The sequence below is a fragment of the Harmonia axyridis genome, chromosome 2, assembly GCF_914767665.1.
Source record: "Harmonia axyridis chromosome 2, icHarAxyr1.1, whole genome shotgun sequence".
In the NCBI taxonomy this organism is placed as follows: domain Eukaryota; kingdom Metazoa; phylum Arthropoda; class Insecta; order Coleoptera; family Coccinellidae; genus Harmonia; species Harmonia axyridis.
Window position 1 is genome coordinate 11,518,434 of NC_059502.1, and position 20,359 is coordinate 11,538,792.

General features: G+C 34.3%; 1 protein-coding gene across 4 annotated transcripts in view; it reads right to left on the minus strand.

Moving 5' to 3' along the window:
• Positions 1-915: 915 nt before the first annotated feature.
• LOC123673021 (protein APCDD1-like) overlaps positions 916-20,359 on the minus strand; it is a 65,487-nt gene continuing 46,043 nt past the window's right edge. For 3 of the 4 annotated variants that reach the window (XM_045607413.1, XM_045607414.1, XM_045607415.1), the window contains exons 3-5: positions 10,256-10,370; positions 3,872-4,143; positions 916-2,816 (exon numbers count right to left, since the gene is read on the minus strand). In XM_045607413.1, coding sequence (XP_045463369.1) covers positions 1,678-2,816; positions 3,872-4,143; positions 10,256-10,370 — 1,526 coding nt within the window. In that variant the 3' untranslated portion in view covers positions 916-1,677. Of the gene's footprint in view, positions 2,817-3,871; positions 4,144-10,255; positions 10,371-16,926; positions 17,366-20,359 lie in introns of those variants that run through there. The other variant, XM_045607412.1, reaches the window with a different exon arrangement.

A 20,359-nucleotide genomic window follows, 5' to 3' on the forward strand; every position in this document is an offset into this window, starting at 1 on the left:
TGGTCAGGCATTCTCAAGCAATTTTTAAAGTGTGCCCTCTATCAGAGCATGTATGGTATTCCGTGCTACCTATATTAACCTTCATCAACCTAGCGGAGCATAGTGACAATGTTATTATAAAAATTAAGTGGCCAAAAAAGACATAACATATCTCACGTAGTTCCGAACTTCCGAGAGATGTGCAGCTCATGACGCCATCTCTCGGGCACACAATGAGCCACTACAGGAGGTTACACCTGAATGAACATTATTTTACTAAATTAACCGGACCTGGTCAATTCTTTGCTCAAAATTACTCATTTTATTCATTGAATTGTCTATGAACCTTCCCTCTGGTGTTTGATCACCACACCACTCATTTCATAGTTAGGTTAGGTTAGGTTAGGTAGGAACATCGTTCCTTGGTGGTATTCGATTTAATTATATCATTAAGATTTGAGGTTGATTTCTGTAAATTTTATCATCAACTACAACAATGACATTCATAAGCATGACAATTTCGGAAAAATTTCAAATTTTTGAAATTTTTTGATTCTTTGAGAGCTTTCACATAAAATTTGAATAAGAACTTATTAGCTTCTTCTTAACGGTGGATGCAACTCGAACAAGAAACATCTCAAGATGCCTTCTGTATTTGTGGTAGTCTATGGTTGTAGGCGAAACATCGTTTAAAAGACAATAACCCAGTAACAGTAATGTTTATCAAAATTTAATGCCGCATTAAAATTTTAACCTTCCATTAAACGGTGCAGGTAGGCAATAGGCTTCTTTTACTGGAGGATTAAAATTTTAATGACGGTATTACATTTTAATGAACTTTCCTGCAACTGGGTGTATGACTGAAAATAGTTATTAGATTCAATCGATCATCGTGCTGTGAAAGAAAAATTTCAAGAGATGCAATTAAACATTTGGTAATATTCAACTTTTGTATTTATTGGGAAGTAATAAATAAAAGTTCTTACAGTCTAATATATACAATATTCACAAATTTTTCTATCACTGGTTTCTATATTTAATATACAGACTGTCCCACCCAAAACATATCGGCCATAAAATGTCGGTAATAAAATATATTATAGGTCAAATTGAGAATATTTGTTCAATATAACAGTCTCAGCTTTATATGGACAACACAATTTTATAGTATTTATTTTCCCGTTAATTCTGCCATACCTTGTAGGTAGAACCAAATTGTGCGGGATTATCTTAGTTTCACACCGATTCATGGTTATATTTTATTATTATATGTTGGTACTTGGAACACTCTTGCCTTGGATTTATCAATTTTGTGAAATTCACCAATTTTATGTTACAAAGAATAATATGTTGTCTCTCTTCAAATTTGTTTTTTCTTATGAGAAAATATATATCTTTCTTGATATGATTGTAGAAGAATGAATGTTTCATATAATTTTAAGAAAGTGGAAATTGGGTCTTAGAGACAACTTCCAACTGAGAGATAAACCTCATATTCATGTTTTCTTCAAATATGTTGGTGATTTTCATCAAGATATTCACCAAATGCTTTCAATTCAAAGGAATTCTATCCACAAGAATAGTTTGTCATAACTGATTAACTACCTGAATTAAATTAAAGAATTGTACAAAATTCATCTACCTAGTATCACAGATAACTCAATATTTACACAATAAAATTCGATTCTATATCAGTTTTCACCGCAAAACATTCAAAACTGTTACTAATAACGCAACAACTAGCAGTTGGATATGCAAGAACCTGGAATTACCACTACTAAACTCCAAATCATCATACAAAATATCCCTAAGCTCCTGAGAATAAGTAGCCACATCACCACACTTCATCAAAGGGGGCTGAAACGCAGTAGGCCTTTCTTTCATCGAACTAGGCAAGTTATCACTATCCGACTGACCCAAGAAAAGCAATAAGGACCCAACGAAATCCATCTCGATCTTCACAATGTCCTGGAGAACAGACGGAAGGACTATTCCCAGCTGAGGACAACCTTTGGTCGAGCTGAGTTCCTTCGGTACGTTAACCACCCACTCGTCAAGACCACAGGTGTTGGTAAGGTGCATATCGCTCACCATCCTCTGGTCCATAACGGTAAGGCTAGCCTTTTCTATGTTGAAGTCGATATCGTAGGATCCCGGGATGATCTTGCTCTCCCCTGCGATGTCCAAGTAACCGGCAGCAGTAACCGAAAACTTGACAACGCTGCAGAAAGGATCAGCGTAGAACTTATGTTCACCAATCCACGTGGAGTCTTCTGAGTAGAAGTAGAACAGCCGTTTCAAGTAGAGCCCCATGTTCCTGATCTCACACCTGGTGGATGTCCATTCGCCCCAAATGTAAGGGGGGAGTTTCAGCTTGACCAACAGATGAGGCGGGTTCTTAGGGTTGGTAAAGACGTTCGACATGATGCTGTTCGTGTTCCTGATCAAGTATGGATGCTTATTGACGGTAACAAACTCGTTTTCTACGTGCTTCACTAGTGGCTGTTGGAAACTGGTTGGGTTGTAAACCTCTCTGAGATGTGCGTTGCTGTGGATGTCTCCAAGGAGGAGCTCCATCTTCATCTCCTTCACTTTTTTGATCCGGCTGTTCGGGATTGGTCTCAGTTGGATTTTTAAGAGCTTGATCTCGTTAAAGGCCCATTTGAGGGAGCCTAAGCAAGATATGTGACCGGATGCGTGGAGGACATTCCTCTGGCTGTTTACAGAGTGGTAGTTGTTGATTGGTGACAAGTATGCAGAGGGTTTTCTTCTAGCCATATTTTTATTCTCGAAGACCAGGTGTTCTTCGTAACGTCTCCAAGTCTTCCAGTACTGACCTATAAATAAAAGAATTAGTTATATCAGTTTTTTAGAGTGGCCCACATAAAAAAGGGAATATCCGCCTGGATAGTTTTATCTGGGCTACCCCGTATATTTCATAAGGAACACTTCAAACTTCAAACGGAACAGGTGATAATGGACTAGTTTAGTGATGTTGATAATACTATATTTGACACGATAGAATTAAAATATAGAGCAAAACTGATAAATCAGTGAAAAAATTCTGAAAATCCATCAATAAATGACTGAGAAATAGATTATTTAAATTTACGTATTTAAGCGCGGAACGTCTTTGGTCTTCGACTCGTCTGTGACGTCACGCCACTGGCCTGTGATCGCTACACCATAAATTACGTTTAAATACTTAGCCGCGCCAAGGCTCTCGCTCCGTTTGTAGTTGTACAATGTAGTTTTAACTCGAGTTTTGTTTTTATGTCACCATAATGGAAGAAGGCTTCGTGAAAGGACAAAGTGACAATTTGCCTAAAATAGATATATTCGCAGTGATGGAGTTTTTTTCTTCAAATCCATCTTATGTCAGTGCTGAAATAAAAGGAGTTAAACTTTTCAAGTAAGTATCTACTTTTGAATTTGCTTCATCATGGTTCAACTTATAACGATGATTTATTGAAAAAACGTTTCATAAACAGTTTGTAGTTGAGTACTGGTTGTTGAAGTCTATCCATTATTAATGGCAAAACATATTTATGTGAGGAGTAAAAAGTAAAAAGAGAAAAAAGTAACGAACAAAACACGACACGAACGGCACAAGTGATTGTACACCAATGAATTGTAAGCACTCTGCGAATACCAGTCGCCTCGTGTAAGTGGCGTGACGTCACACACTAGACGCTATGAAATTATTCTTCCAAGCGCAACTTCAAAGTCCCATAACTTTTTCATTTCTAGAGATATTTCAATGATTCTTCCACATTTTTGTTTCATTTTACTTAAATTTTTAGAATTAATCCTTAACAAAAAAATGAAAACTAGTCCATTATTGAGAGAAATGTTAAGGGAATAAGATTAGGTTTTCCAAATGATAACTAACCTGGGCATCTAGCTGCTACCAGTCTATCCAATTCCTTTGCTGCGTTGACATCTTGAGGGATGATGGTGATATTTCGAAGTTTTGGATATCCGGTACTGGCCCCTGGTTGAATTAAGGAATTTCTCAGTGTCAGACGCCCGTTTGCTGTAACTGTGAGCTTCGGAGAAGAACAGCTTTCGTCCCAATAATGATGCTGAATAAGAGTGAAATTTCCTTTATCTCCAAATTGGTAGTGTCGGATGACATATTCAGGCCCTGGGCGTGTTTCACATCTGTAAGAGATATTTGATGTTTAAATCCGATGGTTATGTTTGATTTATTAGGATAAAAAATGGGTCATGTGGTATGTGAACAGATGAAAATGGTGAAAGTTGAATTCAATGATACTTTTGATAGGAGTGCCTCAGAAAATGAGATCTTTCTCAGGGAAAATTCGAAAAGTCGATACTTTTCAAATTACTCTGCGTACGGGTATGTCTTCCGCATTTTGCATTTCTGCAACGTTTCAAGTTGGTTAAGTTCCATAAGTTAGGGGTGTTATATGATCGCATTTTTCATTTCTGCAACGTTTCAAGTTGGTTAATTCCTGTTGAATCTGTTATAAGATCGACAGATCGACGAAAAAAGTTTCGTTTATTGATACAACACTATTTTTTTATGGGAAAAATACAAGCAAAGTAAAAGCAAAGCAATAGCTGGATAATTGTTATTCAGATTGTGCTCTATCGACAACTGTTAAAAGATACTCCAGGGAAAGAAATTTGGCTCTAATGTAGGGATTCATCGAGCCAAGTAGCTTGTCATTTTAACCAACTACTTGACTTGAAAATCAAGCTCGTGAAAAATTACATACTTGGGCTTGACTTGACTTGATTATAGATATTTATTGCTTGACTTGATATCAAGATACGTGATATTACTTGAGCTCGATATGCACGCGTCGCAGGCCGGTATATATTTCTGCAAACTCGTGCGCGCTGAGACTAAATAAGGGGATTCCTCGAGCGCCGAGAGACTGGTGCATTCGCCAGTATGACTTTATTAGTAGTTTTCTCACATTTCTATGAAATCTATTGGTAGATTTTGGTAGTTTCAAAAATATCTTTCCAAACTTGGCCAAAATGGTCAAGGATTTTTATCAGCATCTTCCGCTCCTGTTGAAAGACAATTTTCCAGAGCTGCTCTTACATTTACAAAAACACGCAACGGGTACACTACGAAATATACTGTAAGTTTTAAACATCGGTTTGGTTTATTTTATTCCCTCTTTCAACATAATAAGATGGGTTCTTTCTTTTCGAATATGGGGACTTCAGTGAATCGACCGACAGACGACCAAATGTAAAACTTTCCTTGTTTCGAGATTGCAGTTGGGATAAAAACTCTCAGCATTCTTATGTAAATCTTCGGACGTTTCAGAAACCAACCTGGTAGCCGATCGAACCGATGTCCCCAGATTGTTGTCAATTTTTTGCCCTTCGAATTCCCAAGCACGCTTCTACGCCATATTTGGAATTCACATAAGCGATGATAGTCATTTAAGAAACAGTCTATGTGACACAGGTTGCTTTACCTGGTTTTCCATCACACGCTGTGTAATGCCAGTCTTTTTCTGCTGTGTTCTTTTCAATTTAAAAAAAAAAATTTCAAACATTCAAAATATAAAGTTACTTGGTTTTGATTCTTAGACAAAACATTCAATGAGGGATTGCAAATTTAATTTAATTTCTTACATAGACGATTTTTCAATTGCTTTTCTGAGTACTGTATTATTTCGTCGCAATGTGTGTGATTTTTGAATTTTGAGCCGGAAATGGACTCAAACGATAAGGTTTGATTTACATTATTTATGACCATAGAGTAATAAACATAGATAGAGGGAATATACGCAATTTGTACATGCCCCCAACATGGTTAGATTACGTTGTCGGATTGTGATATATTTTCAAATTCACAATTTTACTATATCGTTATGAATGTAATGAATGAAATATATTTATTTGAGTGATTCCCGATTAAATATACAAATTTGAAAATTTGGAATCCCATATTTTTCCTAATTGTCGAATTTATAGTAAGCATATTATTTATTATTCTCTGTATCTACCTACTGATATCCAAGGTTTGGCAACGTTTGCTTTCCTAGTGTCATCGCTTGTTTCACGTCGTTTGGCGCGCTTGAAGTTTATTTTCTGAATTTCTGATATATTTAGGTATTCATTCCAATATATTTTGAGTTAATATGAAACGTTGATTCACAATCGGACATAAGGAGTGCGTTCTTTGTGGAGAAATTCATCACTGATATGTTTTCATTTCCGCGCACTTCATATCAAATTTGATAGTTCATGTTGGGGACAAAATTTGCTCACTGAAATTGACATAATGCTCCCTCTATCTATGTTTATTACTCTGAGAAATTACCCAATTTGTATTTTCGTGTAGATATGAAACTAAAGTATCAAGCTTCATGTAAAATTTCAAGCTAACACAATAATGAATACCAATGAAAATTCAAGGGTAGTATCGAAAATAATATTTCCATAATTACATGTCCGAACAGGATGATATTTTGCGTTTTTTCTTGTTCGAAATTTTGTTTGGATAACGTTCAGAACGTCGAAACCATAGAAAATTCAAGAGAATTCTGAAAAAAAAACTGATATTTGAGTGAAAATATCAAAATCCGGTTGGAATTTGATTAAAATTTTGCGTGTTGGTATAATAAATTAACAATTCCAAGCTTTGTGCAAAATTTCGTCTTCAAAATCAAAGAAATTAGAAGTAGAATAACGAAAAAAATATATATACTCCAAATTCGCCCGTGGAGACCACATATACCGATGTAATGTTCTGTTATTCGAATTCTCGAAGAATTCAAGAAGAAATTCTTATATAAACCAAGTGGAATCCGGATTTGGATGACTAACTAAAGACAAGAAAAAATAATGGAATGGAAATATTTTTTATGATAAGGGATGGCCCCATCGAAATTCCGATAGCTTTCTTGACCTAGCTTCTTTCGAAAGCTTTATCTTTTGCGACCTCTAAAGTAGATAAACAGAAAGTTTGTTCCAACGTTCATTCTTTACGGACCACCTGTAGATGCGGTACTCAAAACTGGGTTGGAGAATCTTCAACACAACAGATAATGCTTTCATTCTATCCACTTCCACGCCCACCCACGTGCAGGTATAACAAAAACATTCATTTATTGATTTTGACTCAGTGGTCTCTCTAGTCACAAAATATCGGATCGGTTAGACAATTGATTTTCTCGGAAACCACGAGAGTTATTCACATGAAATTTGGTTTACAAATTGTTTCTTTATAACGAACTGAGTCTTCGAGCTTGAGAATACATACGACCTTTTTACGATGTTTTTCGAAGGTTCAAAATCAAGCAATCAAAATGAAAATATACTAGAAATTGACACATAGTGAAATCATCAAATTTAAAATATCAAGGGTGGGTATATGTGAGTATATTTAGAATCCAAACCCTAAAAGTTTTTGTTTCGAAGTATTATAAAATTTTCAACTGAAAAGTCAAAAATGACATTTATATAAAAATGGTTTCTGCTACACAATATACAAGGCATAAGGTACCATAAATAATTGTAATTCTTAACTTCGTGATGCTTATAGCCATTTTTGCATGATGCACGATGAATGTATGATTGGGAGTGAAATTATAATGAATTTAGGGCTTGATGTAATTAATAATCTGGAATTAGCTCAGAACACATTTATTGAAGTTAGCGGTAATTATATTAAGCCATTTTTGCATGATGTACGATGAATTTCGTCTTGTGTTTTTTCGATAAGATGAAAGCCGTTCTCACTAAAGAAGTTAGTCAAAATTATTCTCTTAGTAAGTGAATAACAACTTAAACATTAATTTCCTGAGAGGCCCATGTCTCGAGAACAGCTCATATTATCGAAAAAAAAACAAAACATATTTTTTACTTAGAATTCATCGACTTTAAAAAAAAACTGTGGAAATTTCTCTCAGATGTCAGAAATGTAAACAGTAGTTTCATGCAAAACCCCTTAATTTTACTGATAGAATTACCCCTAAAACCTGTTTTGTGAAAACAAATATCATCAGCATGATATTTGCAGTAACCTGAATTTCTTGCCTATGACTGAATTTTTATCAAACTCAATCGAAGCTTTCAAACGTTACCGTATAAAATGTATGATTAAAATAACACTTCGAATGTCTGTAATTCATAAAGGAAGCATTTTCGTACAAATGTTTATAAAAACTTTTTTCCTTATTTGGATGAGTAGGTATCTCCTCCTGAAGTTTTGCCCCACAATTAGGAAACACTCTGTATAGGGAGTAAAAGACTCCTCTTCTGGAAAAGCTGAATTTGATATGGGACTATCTACTACTCATACTGAATTTCATTAAAAGCAAATAAGTATTGTAAAAGTTAAGGCTGATACAAGAATATGCGGATACATAGAGAGGCATATTTCGAGAGGAAATTTAAAAATATGGAAACCAAAAATGTCTTGTCCTAAAAGTAGCCAATCCCAATGCTTCCACTGCCTCCGGCAGACTAGGAAGCAACATAATCTAATTACTTTTTTGTCTAGTGTAGTATGTCCAGAATGTTTGACAACATGCCAGAAGATAAATGTTCACTGTTTATCGCAAGTCTCTTCAGTCGCTTTACCTGTCACGTCCATCTTTGTTTTCTTGACAGGGTTTTTTACCTCCTGCGGTTCATTCAAATTGATAATCTCTCCCAACTGTTTTAGCCCCAGTGAATTTTTGAACGTCTCGACATGAATTTATGGTATTTGAAATGATATCACGCTGTTATCCCTGAAGAACTATCAATACAGTCGAGACTATTTATCTTTGTATACGGAGAGTAGTCAGATGATAGTTTAAGATTGAAATTATGTATGACAGTACTATTGGGACATTATTTTCACGGAAGTTTCCGTTAAAAATTTCCTTAGAACTCTATCATTGAGTGCTTCAAAACGAAGCAGTGAGATTATATTGAAAACAAACAGTTAAGAGAGTGACTGGGAGTAGATTAGGTAGGTATTTGGAAATATTGAGGCACAAGAAATAAGAATAACGGTATTAGTGCCAAATTGCATATTCGATTGAGATGAAAATTTCTATTTCGGAATGCCTCCTGCCAAATTTAATGTTGATCGATTAACTAGCACCATAGATTGACTTTCAGAGAGGAAACATAGATAGAGGGAGCATATGTCATTTTCAGTGAGCAAATTTTGTCCCCAACATGAACTATAAAATTCAACATGAAGAGCGCGGAAATGAAAACATATCAGTGATACGATATTTCATTCAATTTGCGAGTTTCTCCTCAAAGAACGCACTTCTCATGTCTCCTAGTGAATCAACGATTCATATTAACTCAAAATATATTTAAATAAATACCTAAATATATCAGAAATTCAGAAAACAAACATCAAGCGCGCCGAACGACGTGAAACAACCGATGACACTAGGAGAGCAAAAGTTGCCAAACCTTGGATTTCAGCAGGTAGATACAGAAAATAATAAATATTCTGCTTATTATAAATTCGACAATTAGAAAAAATATCGGATTCCAAATATTCAAATTTTCATATTCCATCGGGAATCACTCAGATAAATATATTTCTCTATTTCAGTATCAGTATCATAATGAGTTCATTACAGTTTTAAAAACAGTGCTGTAATGAATTCATTACAGCATCGTTTTCATTTATATTTTCCGTTTTGTGGTTGTCTTTACTGACTCCTATCAAATTTCAACAAACGTCAATAATTGTAAATATAATAAAATTTGGATATAGTGAAATGATTTGAAACATTATATTCGCAATTTCTCTTAATTCTGGTGGTGTTAAATCGATTTCGTCAGACATAATTCACGAATTTAATGCGTAATTGTAAATTATTTAAAAATTTGAAACATACGATTCATATTCAAATTCCGTAATCTGTCAATTTTTGTAACAACCACACCAATTGCCAAGATACAATACAAAAGTCACTAGGATATATAATCTGAATTTTTCATTGAATTTCTTCAATATTTCACAAAACTTGGCTGAAATAGAGAAAATATCGTCTAATACTCGTTGCAGAACACTCTCGCGTTTCGCATTCGTGTTGGAATAGGAGCCCATTCTGCAACTTGTGTTAGAATATACTATTCTTTCAATATAATATACATTCATAACGATATAATAAAATTGTGAATATGAAAATATATCACAATTCGACAACGTAATCTAACCATGTTGAGGACATGTAAAAATTGATTGATTGACTTCATGCCAGTGTTTTACTATTTTTTTTCTTCTCCTCTTGAAAATTGTTGAAATAGTATAAAAACTCACCCTTCAGAGATCCAAGTGCCTGCCAGTAATTCCAAATTAGTGTCCACTACAGTTTGTTTATCTTCTGAAGTAGACAAGGCCACTAATTGCTCACATCTTGAACTCTGAGCCGTTTCTAAAAATGAAAATGGAACCATCAATAATTCATCCCAAACGATGAGTAGTTGTAATAACTTATGTCGGCTGCCTTTGAGAAGGGAAGAAGTAGGTAAGGGTGGATCATTTGTCGGAATTTCTTCCCCTCATGAAAATTAAGTGATTTGAAAACTCTCTCGAAAAGTTTATGTTAGTTGGTTTGAAATATAAACATTGTATGAAAAAAAGATTATATATCTTATCTCCATATATGCAGAAGAAGTTGACGGTTAAAAATATTGTAAATTTCACCTAATGATAGATTTTCTCTTAACTTGCCAAATGTGTACTTGTATTAAGTTTTTTTCTAATTCATTTATTGTGCATGTTGAGAAAAATGATTTATTTTGATTTTTTTTTATTAATTTTATTATTCTCGATTTGTTCTATTCGATATTTGAATTATACTTCTACACGCTCTAAAACACACTCTTTTTTAATTTGGGCTCGCAAACGCTTCGTTTTTGGGATACAGGGTGTTTCTTGTAATCCTACTTTTTTGTGATGATTATACCAGTTTGTCTAATCTTTTTAATCTTTGCTACAGATTTGGGATAAGTATCAAAACTTATGATTATTTTAATCATAGCTCACCAACAGGATCTTCATAATAATTTGGATTTTCCTGAGGGTTACTGAGAATTGTTTGAAATTTTTTTTTTCTTTGAAACCGGTAGCAGATACGAAAAAACTACAAAAAACCAAAAAGTGTAGTAATGGATCAAAGTTTCTTTTTAGATTTGATAGCTATGGTTTCACATAACAACTGAAGGAAGTAACAAGTTATTTGACATTTCTACCACCTACTATTTTGTCTTAGACAAAGTATAGTACTGGCAATAATGGGTATTGTTACCTCTAAACTTAATATTTCTTCTATGCTGTTTATACGGCTCGGTTCATTACTACTTCGAAGGTATATACACTGTGTCCGTAAACAAATGAGCTGATTCCAAAAATGTATCACATGTTGATTCCAATTGGTACACACACAATAGTTTTGTGTGTGCTCATAAAGTAATGCGTAACATTCTTTTTTAGTTAAATTAACAATATTATCAAAAATACTTATTGTCTAGAGGCAATTGGTTTGAATGTAATATCATGTAGTTTGTTACATTTTTAGATTAATAAAAATGAGTTGTTTCCAAACATGTTTGGTACTTGTGGTCTAGCAGATAGAATATGAAAGAAATTATTTCTTATTTTTATACATTTTTATTAATATAAAAATGTAACAAACTACAGGGTGTTACATTCGAACCTATTGCCGCTAGACAATAAGTATTTTTGGAAATATTGTTAATTCAACTAATAAAGAATGGTACCCGTTATTTATGAGCACACACAAAACTATTGTATTTTTGTCCACCAAATGGAATCAATCAACATGTGATACATTTTTGGAATCAACTCAGCTAGAGTTATCGGAAAATTGAGACAAAATGGGAGTGTTCCATTTAAAAAAAATGACGGTAACGTGATTACTCGAAAGTAATTCACCCTGTATATTAGATGATTATTTTAAAATACGGTAAATTAAAATGAAAAATCGACGTGTTTCAGGATTATTTCTTAAAATGGTCTGTTTAGCTAAAAATTAATTTGTTCCATACTTTACGGACACAGTGTAGATTATTATTATTAGACTCGTAAAGTGATCTACTGTTTAAGTTACCCTTTATAATTTTAGTAACCAATTTAATTGAAATGTATGAAATTGTGGTTAAATCTTGTGGTAACCTTATTTCAGGAAGGTTCGTATTGCACCTTGATAATTGTGACACTTTTACATTTTAATTAAAATAATCACTAAATTGTAGGTCAGTTCCATGAGATATCAACAGAGGAATTATTAGGATTAAATTCTGGAAATCTCATCCGTCATGATCATCTGGAAATTCAAATAAACCGCAGGAAAACCTATTCCCTTCACATTAAATCTATTTATTCACTCACTAGGTACGCTAATGAACGTAAAACGGAAAATATCTCTTGTTTACTGTCAGCGCAGGCCAAGGGTAATTATCACGGAAGCAAAGCCATCAGTCAACACAGACAGTTAGGTTACGAAACAAAATAAACGGAGGAACTGTTAACAGAAAACAAAAACCATACAGTGTTTGTATATTCTGGTGTCGACGCTCTAAACAGACTGCTTCTTCTTGTCATAACACAATATGTACTGGATTATGGGAGGCTATAATATACAGGGTGGCCATTTGAAAACGAAACAGACGAGATTACAGACGAAATGAAGTTTTTTGATAGAAATGCTCGGACAGGTCGATTTCTGTTTCGAGGGGGACAACTTAAGATGTAGGTTACGGACGCATAGCGCTTCAACCCTTGCTGCTACAACCCTCACCCCCAAATTTTGAATAGGGAAGATGGGGTGAGTGATACCTCATTTGAAAGGTATTTTTATACTGATTTCAGCACAGTAATTGTTTTTTCATTTTATGCATTAGTTCTCGAAATATTCTTAACTAAGTATCTGAAAATGAAGTGGTGTTTTCATGGCACTTGTAGTGTTTTGTGAAAAATCGACATTTTGAGCTTCAAAACAACAATGACTGTGGCTTCCTTCCTAACTAACTAACGCATGAATATTTCGAGAACTAATGCATAAAATGAAAAAACAATTACTGTGCTGAAATCAGTATAAAAATACCTTTAAATTGAGGTATCACTCACCCCATCTTCCCTATTCAAAAATTGGGGGTGGGGGTTGTAGCAGCAAGGGTTGAAGCGCTATGCGTCCGTATCCGTAACCTACATCTTAAGTTGTCCCCCTCGAAACAGAAATCGACCTGTCCGAGCATTTCTATCGAAAAACTTTATTTCGTCTGTAATCTCGTCTGTTTCGTTTACAAATGGCCACCCTGTATAAACCAAAGAAACGGTTTAGCATTGCCCAAGTTTCGGAAGGAATATGAATTTAATAGGTTTGAAAAAAAGGACTAACTTTGCGTGAAGAGCTTTCGAGCTGTCGTTTATTCATGCGTCGTAAGAGTATTATGTGCAATTCATCCTGAAATTCGGATTGAACATTGATTATTTGACTTATTATTATATTAGACCAATTAAAAAGTCTCCGGTCTAATGTACAGATGGCGGTGCTAGTATTATTATTTTAGTATTTTTAGTTAGTACTAACCCTCAAACGATACGTGTCAAAATTTGACAGGAGTCCGACCATTAGTTTGCGAGATATAGCTACTTTTGTTATTTGAAAAAAGATGGAAAAAAAAAGAATTTCGTGTGCTGATAGAATATTGCTTTTTGAAGGGAAAAAATACAGTTGAAGCAAAATCTTGGCTTGATGAAGAGTTTCCGGGGTGTGCACCAGGTAAATCAACTATCATTGATTGGTATGCTAAGTTTATACGTGGTGAAATGAGCACCGAAGACGGCGAACGCAGTGAACGCCCACTGAGCCCAAAAAAGGCTGTCACTGACGAAAAAATCAAAAAAGTTCACAAAACAATTTCGAATGACCGTAAAGTGAAGTTGATCGAGATAGCAGACATTATGTAGATATCATCTGAAGGTGTACCTACATCATATCATTCACGAATATTTGTCAATGAGAAAGCTGTGTGCAAAATGGGTGCTCACAATCGATAAAAGCAACAACGTGTTAATGATTTTGAGCAGTGTTTGAAGCTGTTAAAGTGCAATAAACCCGAATTTTTGCGTCGATATGTGACAATGGATGAAACATAGCTCCATCATTTAACTCCGGAGTCCAATCGACAGCCAACTGAGTGGACTGTACACGATGAACCGAATCCAAAGCGAGGAAAAACACAACAGTCAGCTGGCAAGGTTATGGCATCAGTATTATGGGATGCGCAAGGTATAATATTCATTGATTACCCACAAAAGGCCAGACCATCAACAGAGATTATTATATAGCGTTATTGGATCGTTTAAAGGATGAAATCGTTAAAAAAACTGGCCCCATTTGAAGAAAAAAAAGGTGCTATTTCATCAAGACAATGCGCCGTGTCACGAATCGATGCAAACAATGGCAAAATTGTATGAATTGGGCTTCGAATTGCTTCTGCATCCACCGTATTCGCCAGATCTGGCTCTCAGCGACTTTTTCCTGCCCTCATACCTCAAAAGAATGCTCGCTGAAGAGAAATTTAGCGCCAATGAAGAAGTAATCGGCGAAACTGAGGTCTATTTTGAAGCGAAAGACAAATCGTACCACAAAAATGGTATCGAAAAGTTGGAAGATCCCTATAATCGCTGTATCGCCCTCGAATGCGATGTAGAATGTAGAATCTGAATTTTTCATTGAATTTCGATAATATTTTACAATACTTGACTGAAATAGAGAAAATATTGTCTAATACTCGTTGTAGAAGGCAATTCCAACACCCATGTGTTGGAATATGAGCCCTTTCTGCAACTTGTTTTGAATATACTATTAATCCAAAATTGAGCGTTTGTGATAGGTGGAAATAAAGACGAGATATCAGTAAGCAGATTAATTGATTTCATTTTGCAGGTATTAATTTACAAATTCAATTTACATTCTGCATTCAAATTACAATTCTACAAATAGCAAAACATACACCGTGAATAATTAAGAAAAGGTTGAATTTTTTTGTGAAGATTCCTACTGTTTTATATTTAAAGTAAAAACCAAGACTGACGTAGAACGAATTTTTCTTGTGATTCTTGGATATCCTAAATCACAAATTTTTTAGAATACCATGGAATTCAGATAAATCCTTATACAACTCCAAAGGATAATCATTCGGTAAAATAAGCCGATTAGGTTTCAATGCCAGACTAACACCTGGGTCGTATTACTTCAAAACATTCGAGTCAAAGCTGACTTTTCAGAAAAAGGCATTCACTGATCGAATAGCCACAATCTCCACCCTCATAAATCATGCCTGAACACCCTTGAACTGCCGGTTCCGATTCTCAAGTACCAAGCTCTGCATTCATGGTGAAATTGAATACCCTGAAGTCAACAGCTCCAAGATTTCAATTTCATTGACTGATTGCTTCTGGTTTTCGTCCGATTCAGTCTGGCGGAAATTGATGCTGACATTTCCCAGAAAAGGAATTGCGATAGTCGTTAAAAACGCACATAAAATGATCGTTTAAAACCAAGAAGTTGATTTGAAGTGAAATGATACCTTCTCATGTACAGGGTGGGCAAATTTCGATGTTTTAGCACCACATCTTTTAAACCAGATGAGATAGATAAAATCTGATACCCCATTCTCGGTCTCTTTTTCTGAGAAACTAACAAGGGTAGTATTCATTTTTGACCACCTTCTTTTGTTTTCGAGTTATAAGCGAAAATTGGAAAAATGAAGATATCGAAAAACTTCTGTATCTCCGCTAATACTGATGCTAGAGCTCTGAAATTAAAACATTATACAGGCACTTTTTTACGTAGAATCCAGTGGCGTGCTCTTATCTTCATAAGAGTCTTTAATTACGAAGCTACGACCCAAAATTATGTTTTTTCAAATACGAACACTAGATTTCTATGCCATTTTTTGAAAGCATAATTTTTCCTGAATTCAAAAATATATAACATCATATGGTTTGTATTGATATGAATAATAGAATATGGTCGAAAACCTTTTTTTATCTAAGATACTCAATATTTCTATGGTTTCAACTATTAATGAGCACAGAAAAATTGAGCTTTCTCTAACAAGAGCAGTATCATTTCGTCAATCTGATTATTTCTATGCTTTCTACTAATTTCTACAAAATTCGCTTACTATGCGGTAAGCAGATGCTTACCGCTGTAGTAAGCGAAAATCAGGTGAAAAACCGACGAAGATTCAGAGGTTTCATATCCAACGTCGAATTACAATTAACGACTTAAGAATCTCTGAAGATGCTTTCCGCAGTAGTAAGCGAAATGTTATGTCCGGAATTTTCCAATTATGTCAAATTATAGGAATGACATTTGTGATAATCACACGTTCTTTATATTTTCCCAATCGCTTAAGCAGCCCAAACAAAATTCGCCCGCTTATATTGTGGATAAATGAATTTTAACTATACCTAGATGAAAAAACCAAAATGAGCTTAGAGCTGTGAATAAATTAAGTTATTTCGAGAGATCTCACTTCAGGAAATCAGATAAAAATAAGAAGCTTCATGTTAAATTTGTCTTTCATAATGAAAGAGAATCCTTTTTGTCTCATTTTATTCAAAATAAAATATCTATAATAAGATTTATTTCTTTTTCTTTTGACAACAGTTTATTGTTGTGTTAATTATTTTATTCACGAACTGTCAAAAATTTGTACTTTTCTTTTTTCGGATAGAATGATCTGAACGAAAATATTCATTAAATATTTTGAAATTTCTTCTAATGATCATTATTGATGAAATGTGCGAAGTTCTATAGTGAAATTCAAGAAGAAGAAAAGTAGGAAAATGAAATAAATTCTTTATGGGTAATTTCAAAAGACAAATAAAGAAAAAAATTAATATTGCATGGACTAATAGTCCAAATTAAAAAAACCAAAACACTCCCTCACCTAATCCTGCCAAAACCAAAACTAAGAAACACAATTTTTCACAAAACATTTCGCGACTGTCAAAACGTATGCGCATAGCACGTTGCTAATAGAATATCAAGTAGTCTTCAGCAACCAGCCCGTCCGGCTAACTTGGCTCGAATGCTGGGATCTTCAGATCCAGAGGAGGGCCCGCTGTTGAACCTCTGGAAGTTCTCCGAAACCTCTTTAACATGTCAAGTCTGCGGGGGTCCCCTGACTTTGACAGCTAGTTGATGAACGATCGGACCCTTTTCTTGTTACGCCATAGGTGGAATAGAGACGGAGGATTCTTTAGAACGTAAAAAAATATTCCCATTTCTATGCATTTGTTGGGGTCCAACATATTTTACGGTTGAACATTTCTTTGTTCGACCAAACCCATGTATGACAACAGAATTGACTTTTCTGATACCTGTCATCCGTAATTCTATTAACTAAGTTGGCTAGATTGTGGGGGAGATGGTGACAAAAATGGCCAGTTTGGGATCAATGATAATGGCACATAAAATATCAAGGAAGGCCCTGACGCGAAATCAGGGGCTTTTGCGTTCTTGTTTATCTGCTCACCTGAAAATTCCGAGGCTGTTGAGAAAACTACATGTATAGCAGAGCAGCCAGCTATCCAAATACTGAGCCTGTTCCATTCTGGCATAATTCACAATTAAAAAAAAAGAGTTTTCATTAAGACGAAAGTTATTTTACATTATGGGTAGTGCTAATGATTTTTCCAATAAGAGGTTTCATTTTGAATACACCGCTATCTAGGCAGCTGTTATTTTCGAACATTTGACACTGACATTTGACATTAAAAACTGCGCTATTATTAAAACTGAAACGGTATACGCTTTAACAACGCATTGAAATTGTTATAAAATTGAGTTCGCAAAACTAAAACTTTTTAGGTTCGTCGTGAAGCACCTTCTCGACCAGAAATAGTTAAACTAGTGGAAATATTTGAGCTGTTGGGACAAATGTGACGTGAAGAATAGAAATCGTGTGCGTTGCTCAAGAAAAACTGAGAATATTGATCCTGCACCTTACTTATTCGAAAATAAGGTTGGTGCAACTGTTACGGTGAATGTATTGCGCTACCGAGCTATGATTAGGGGTTTCTTATGGCCGAAATTGGAAAGTAGTAATGTAGACGACATTTTTTTCAACAAGACGGCGCTACGTGCCCCACAAGCAACAAGTAAGAGGTGATCAGAATCGGCCACCGAGTTCTTGTGATTTGAGACCTTTCGACTCTTTTCTTTGGGGCTACGGGCAAAAGAATATTTCAGGCATTATCTGAAACAAGGTCTTAAAATTTATTATTATTATAATTTCAATAAGAGTGGAGGTACAAATCTATAATACTCAATCTAAACAAAAAAATATATCTCTATATCTGAAATAATCCCACAGAAAACATAGAGATTTTTTGGTCAAGCTTTTTTGTTCGTTATTAATAAAATTACACCAATGAATGAATTTTAATATATTATTAACTATTTTTTCAATGGAATAATTATATAACCAGGCTCAAACATTTTTCATACCATGAACGACCACGAAAGAATTCGGTAGACTAAAGAACAAATAGTGTTTTTATTCTGGTGAAAAATAAATTCGCCGCTCATGATTTGAAAAAAATAACTGTACATATTGGTAGAAAAATTATTGCTATGATGATATGAAAATAGCAGATCATGTCTGAAGATGTTTCTCAGAACTCTTTTAAAATATTCAATTGTTTACTACCTGTAACAACTTTTTCTTTAATGTTGGTCTGACGAAACAATCAGTAACACCCAATTCAATATCTTTTACGAGTCCTTGGCTAGTTCGATTTTAGGTTATAGTATAGACTACAGGGCATTGTGCCCAAAAATCGAACAATTCATTTTAAGTGAAATATCTGTAAAAAAGAAAATGTCAAATGAATGTCCAAAGTAAAAAAATTCTATCAAACCAACCATAAATCAAGGGCTTCATAAAGCCATTTAAGGTAGAGCAGGTCATAACTCACAGTTGGATTCTTATACCATAAATCACGGACACCTGTATGCTGTTTAGGCGTAATAGTTTTACAATGAGAACTTCTGAATTCTCCAACCAGTTTGTTCAAGAAGTAATTGGATATTCATTATAGATACTACTTGTTAAGTGGTGGGCGTATTGAGCTAAGTGAAATTAGGGCATATTAGTTTCAAAAATAAACATTTAGAAAATTATTCGTAAAAAAATTCACATAAGTAACCTTATTTCAGTTTGTTTCAGTAGAATTACAATCCGAAAATAGCTAAGAAACAATGTGTACATGTGTTACTCTACGGTAAATGTTTTCATTTTTTATCAAGAATATCTGAACTCTTGTGAATAAAATTATCTAATTCATTTCAAAATGAAATATACTAAAATCAATACCTATCAGGATTTTGAAAGAGAGATCTTTCATCTGAAATCTGGATTCAATGTTCATAAACTCCTAGAATATAACAATAAAAAAGAACTTCGAAATAGACAACGTATAAAAAAAATAATTTCCAATTTCTTGAGAAATTGAATTCTTAAATCAGATTTCCGGAATTTCAGCCTTCTAATTCATGAATTGGGTTCCGGCTGATACTGAATTAGTATAAATTCACAATAATTGAATAATTGTACCAAATTCCGGGAAATAGCTTGAAGCATTTACTTGGTGTCTTAATTTTTTATGAATATGGTCATCTTGTGAACTATTTTAGAAAAAACTAAATGATATGTAGATCGCTTTAAAAGTTTCAATCTCTACCTGTAGATCTCTTCTTCATAAAAGCAACAATAACCAATATAGATCTCTTTAAAAGTTTTATTTCCTACCTGTAGATCTCTTCGTTATAAAAGCTACAGTAAATATAAACTATCGATAGATGTCTCTACCTGTAACATAAAAGGAATCTGCTTGTAGTTTCAACATCAACGGTAGATGACAGCAAATTTATCTTACAGATTCCTTCGAGTAAACATGAACTCCTAACTTCAAACAATGGGAATGAGCGATAGATGTCGCTTCAAAAACAATTGTAGGAACCAACTTGCAGTTCCAACAATTCAGCAGAAGATGGCCTAGGAGTCAGCTTCGGAAATCGAAACCTTTGTAACAATCATAGACCTAATATCACATTTGATATTAGGTCTATGGTAACAATTTACTAAACTTAATTCGTAAAAGGGTAAAAAAGATTTACACACAATTTTAGTAATTTACTGATTCAATTATTTACCCTGTTCACTTTAAATTGTAAGGTGAAATTTGATTTCAGGGTTAAGGCTGAATATAGGTATTTATTGTTTATGTAGAATTGTCATATGATAGGCAACGTTTCGGGCTGTGCCTTTTTTTTTTTTTTTGAAAAATGTCACAGCCCGAAACGTTGCCTATCATATG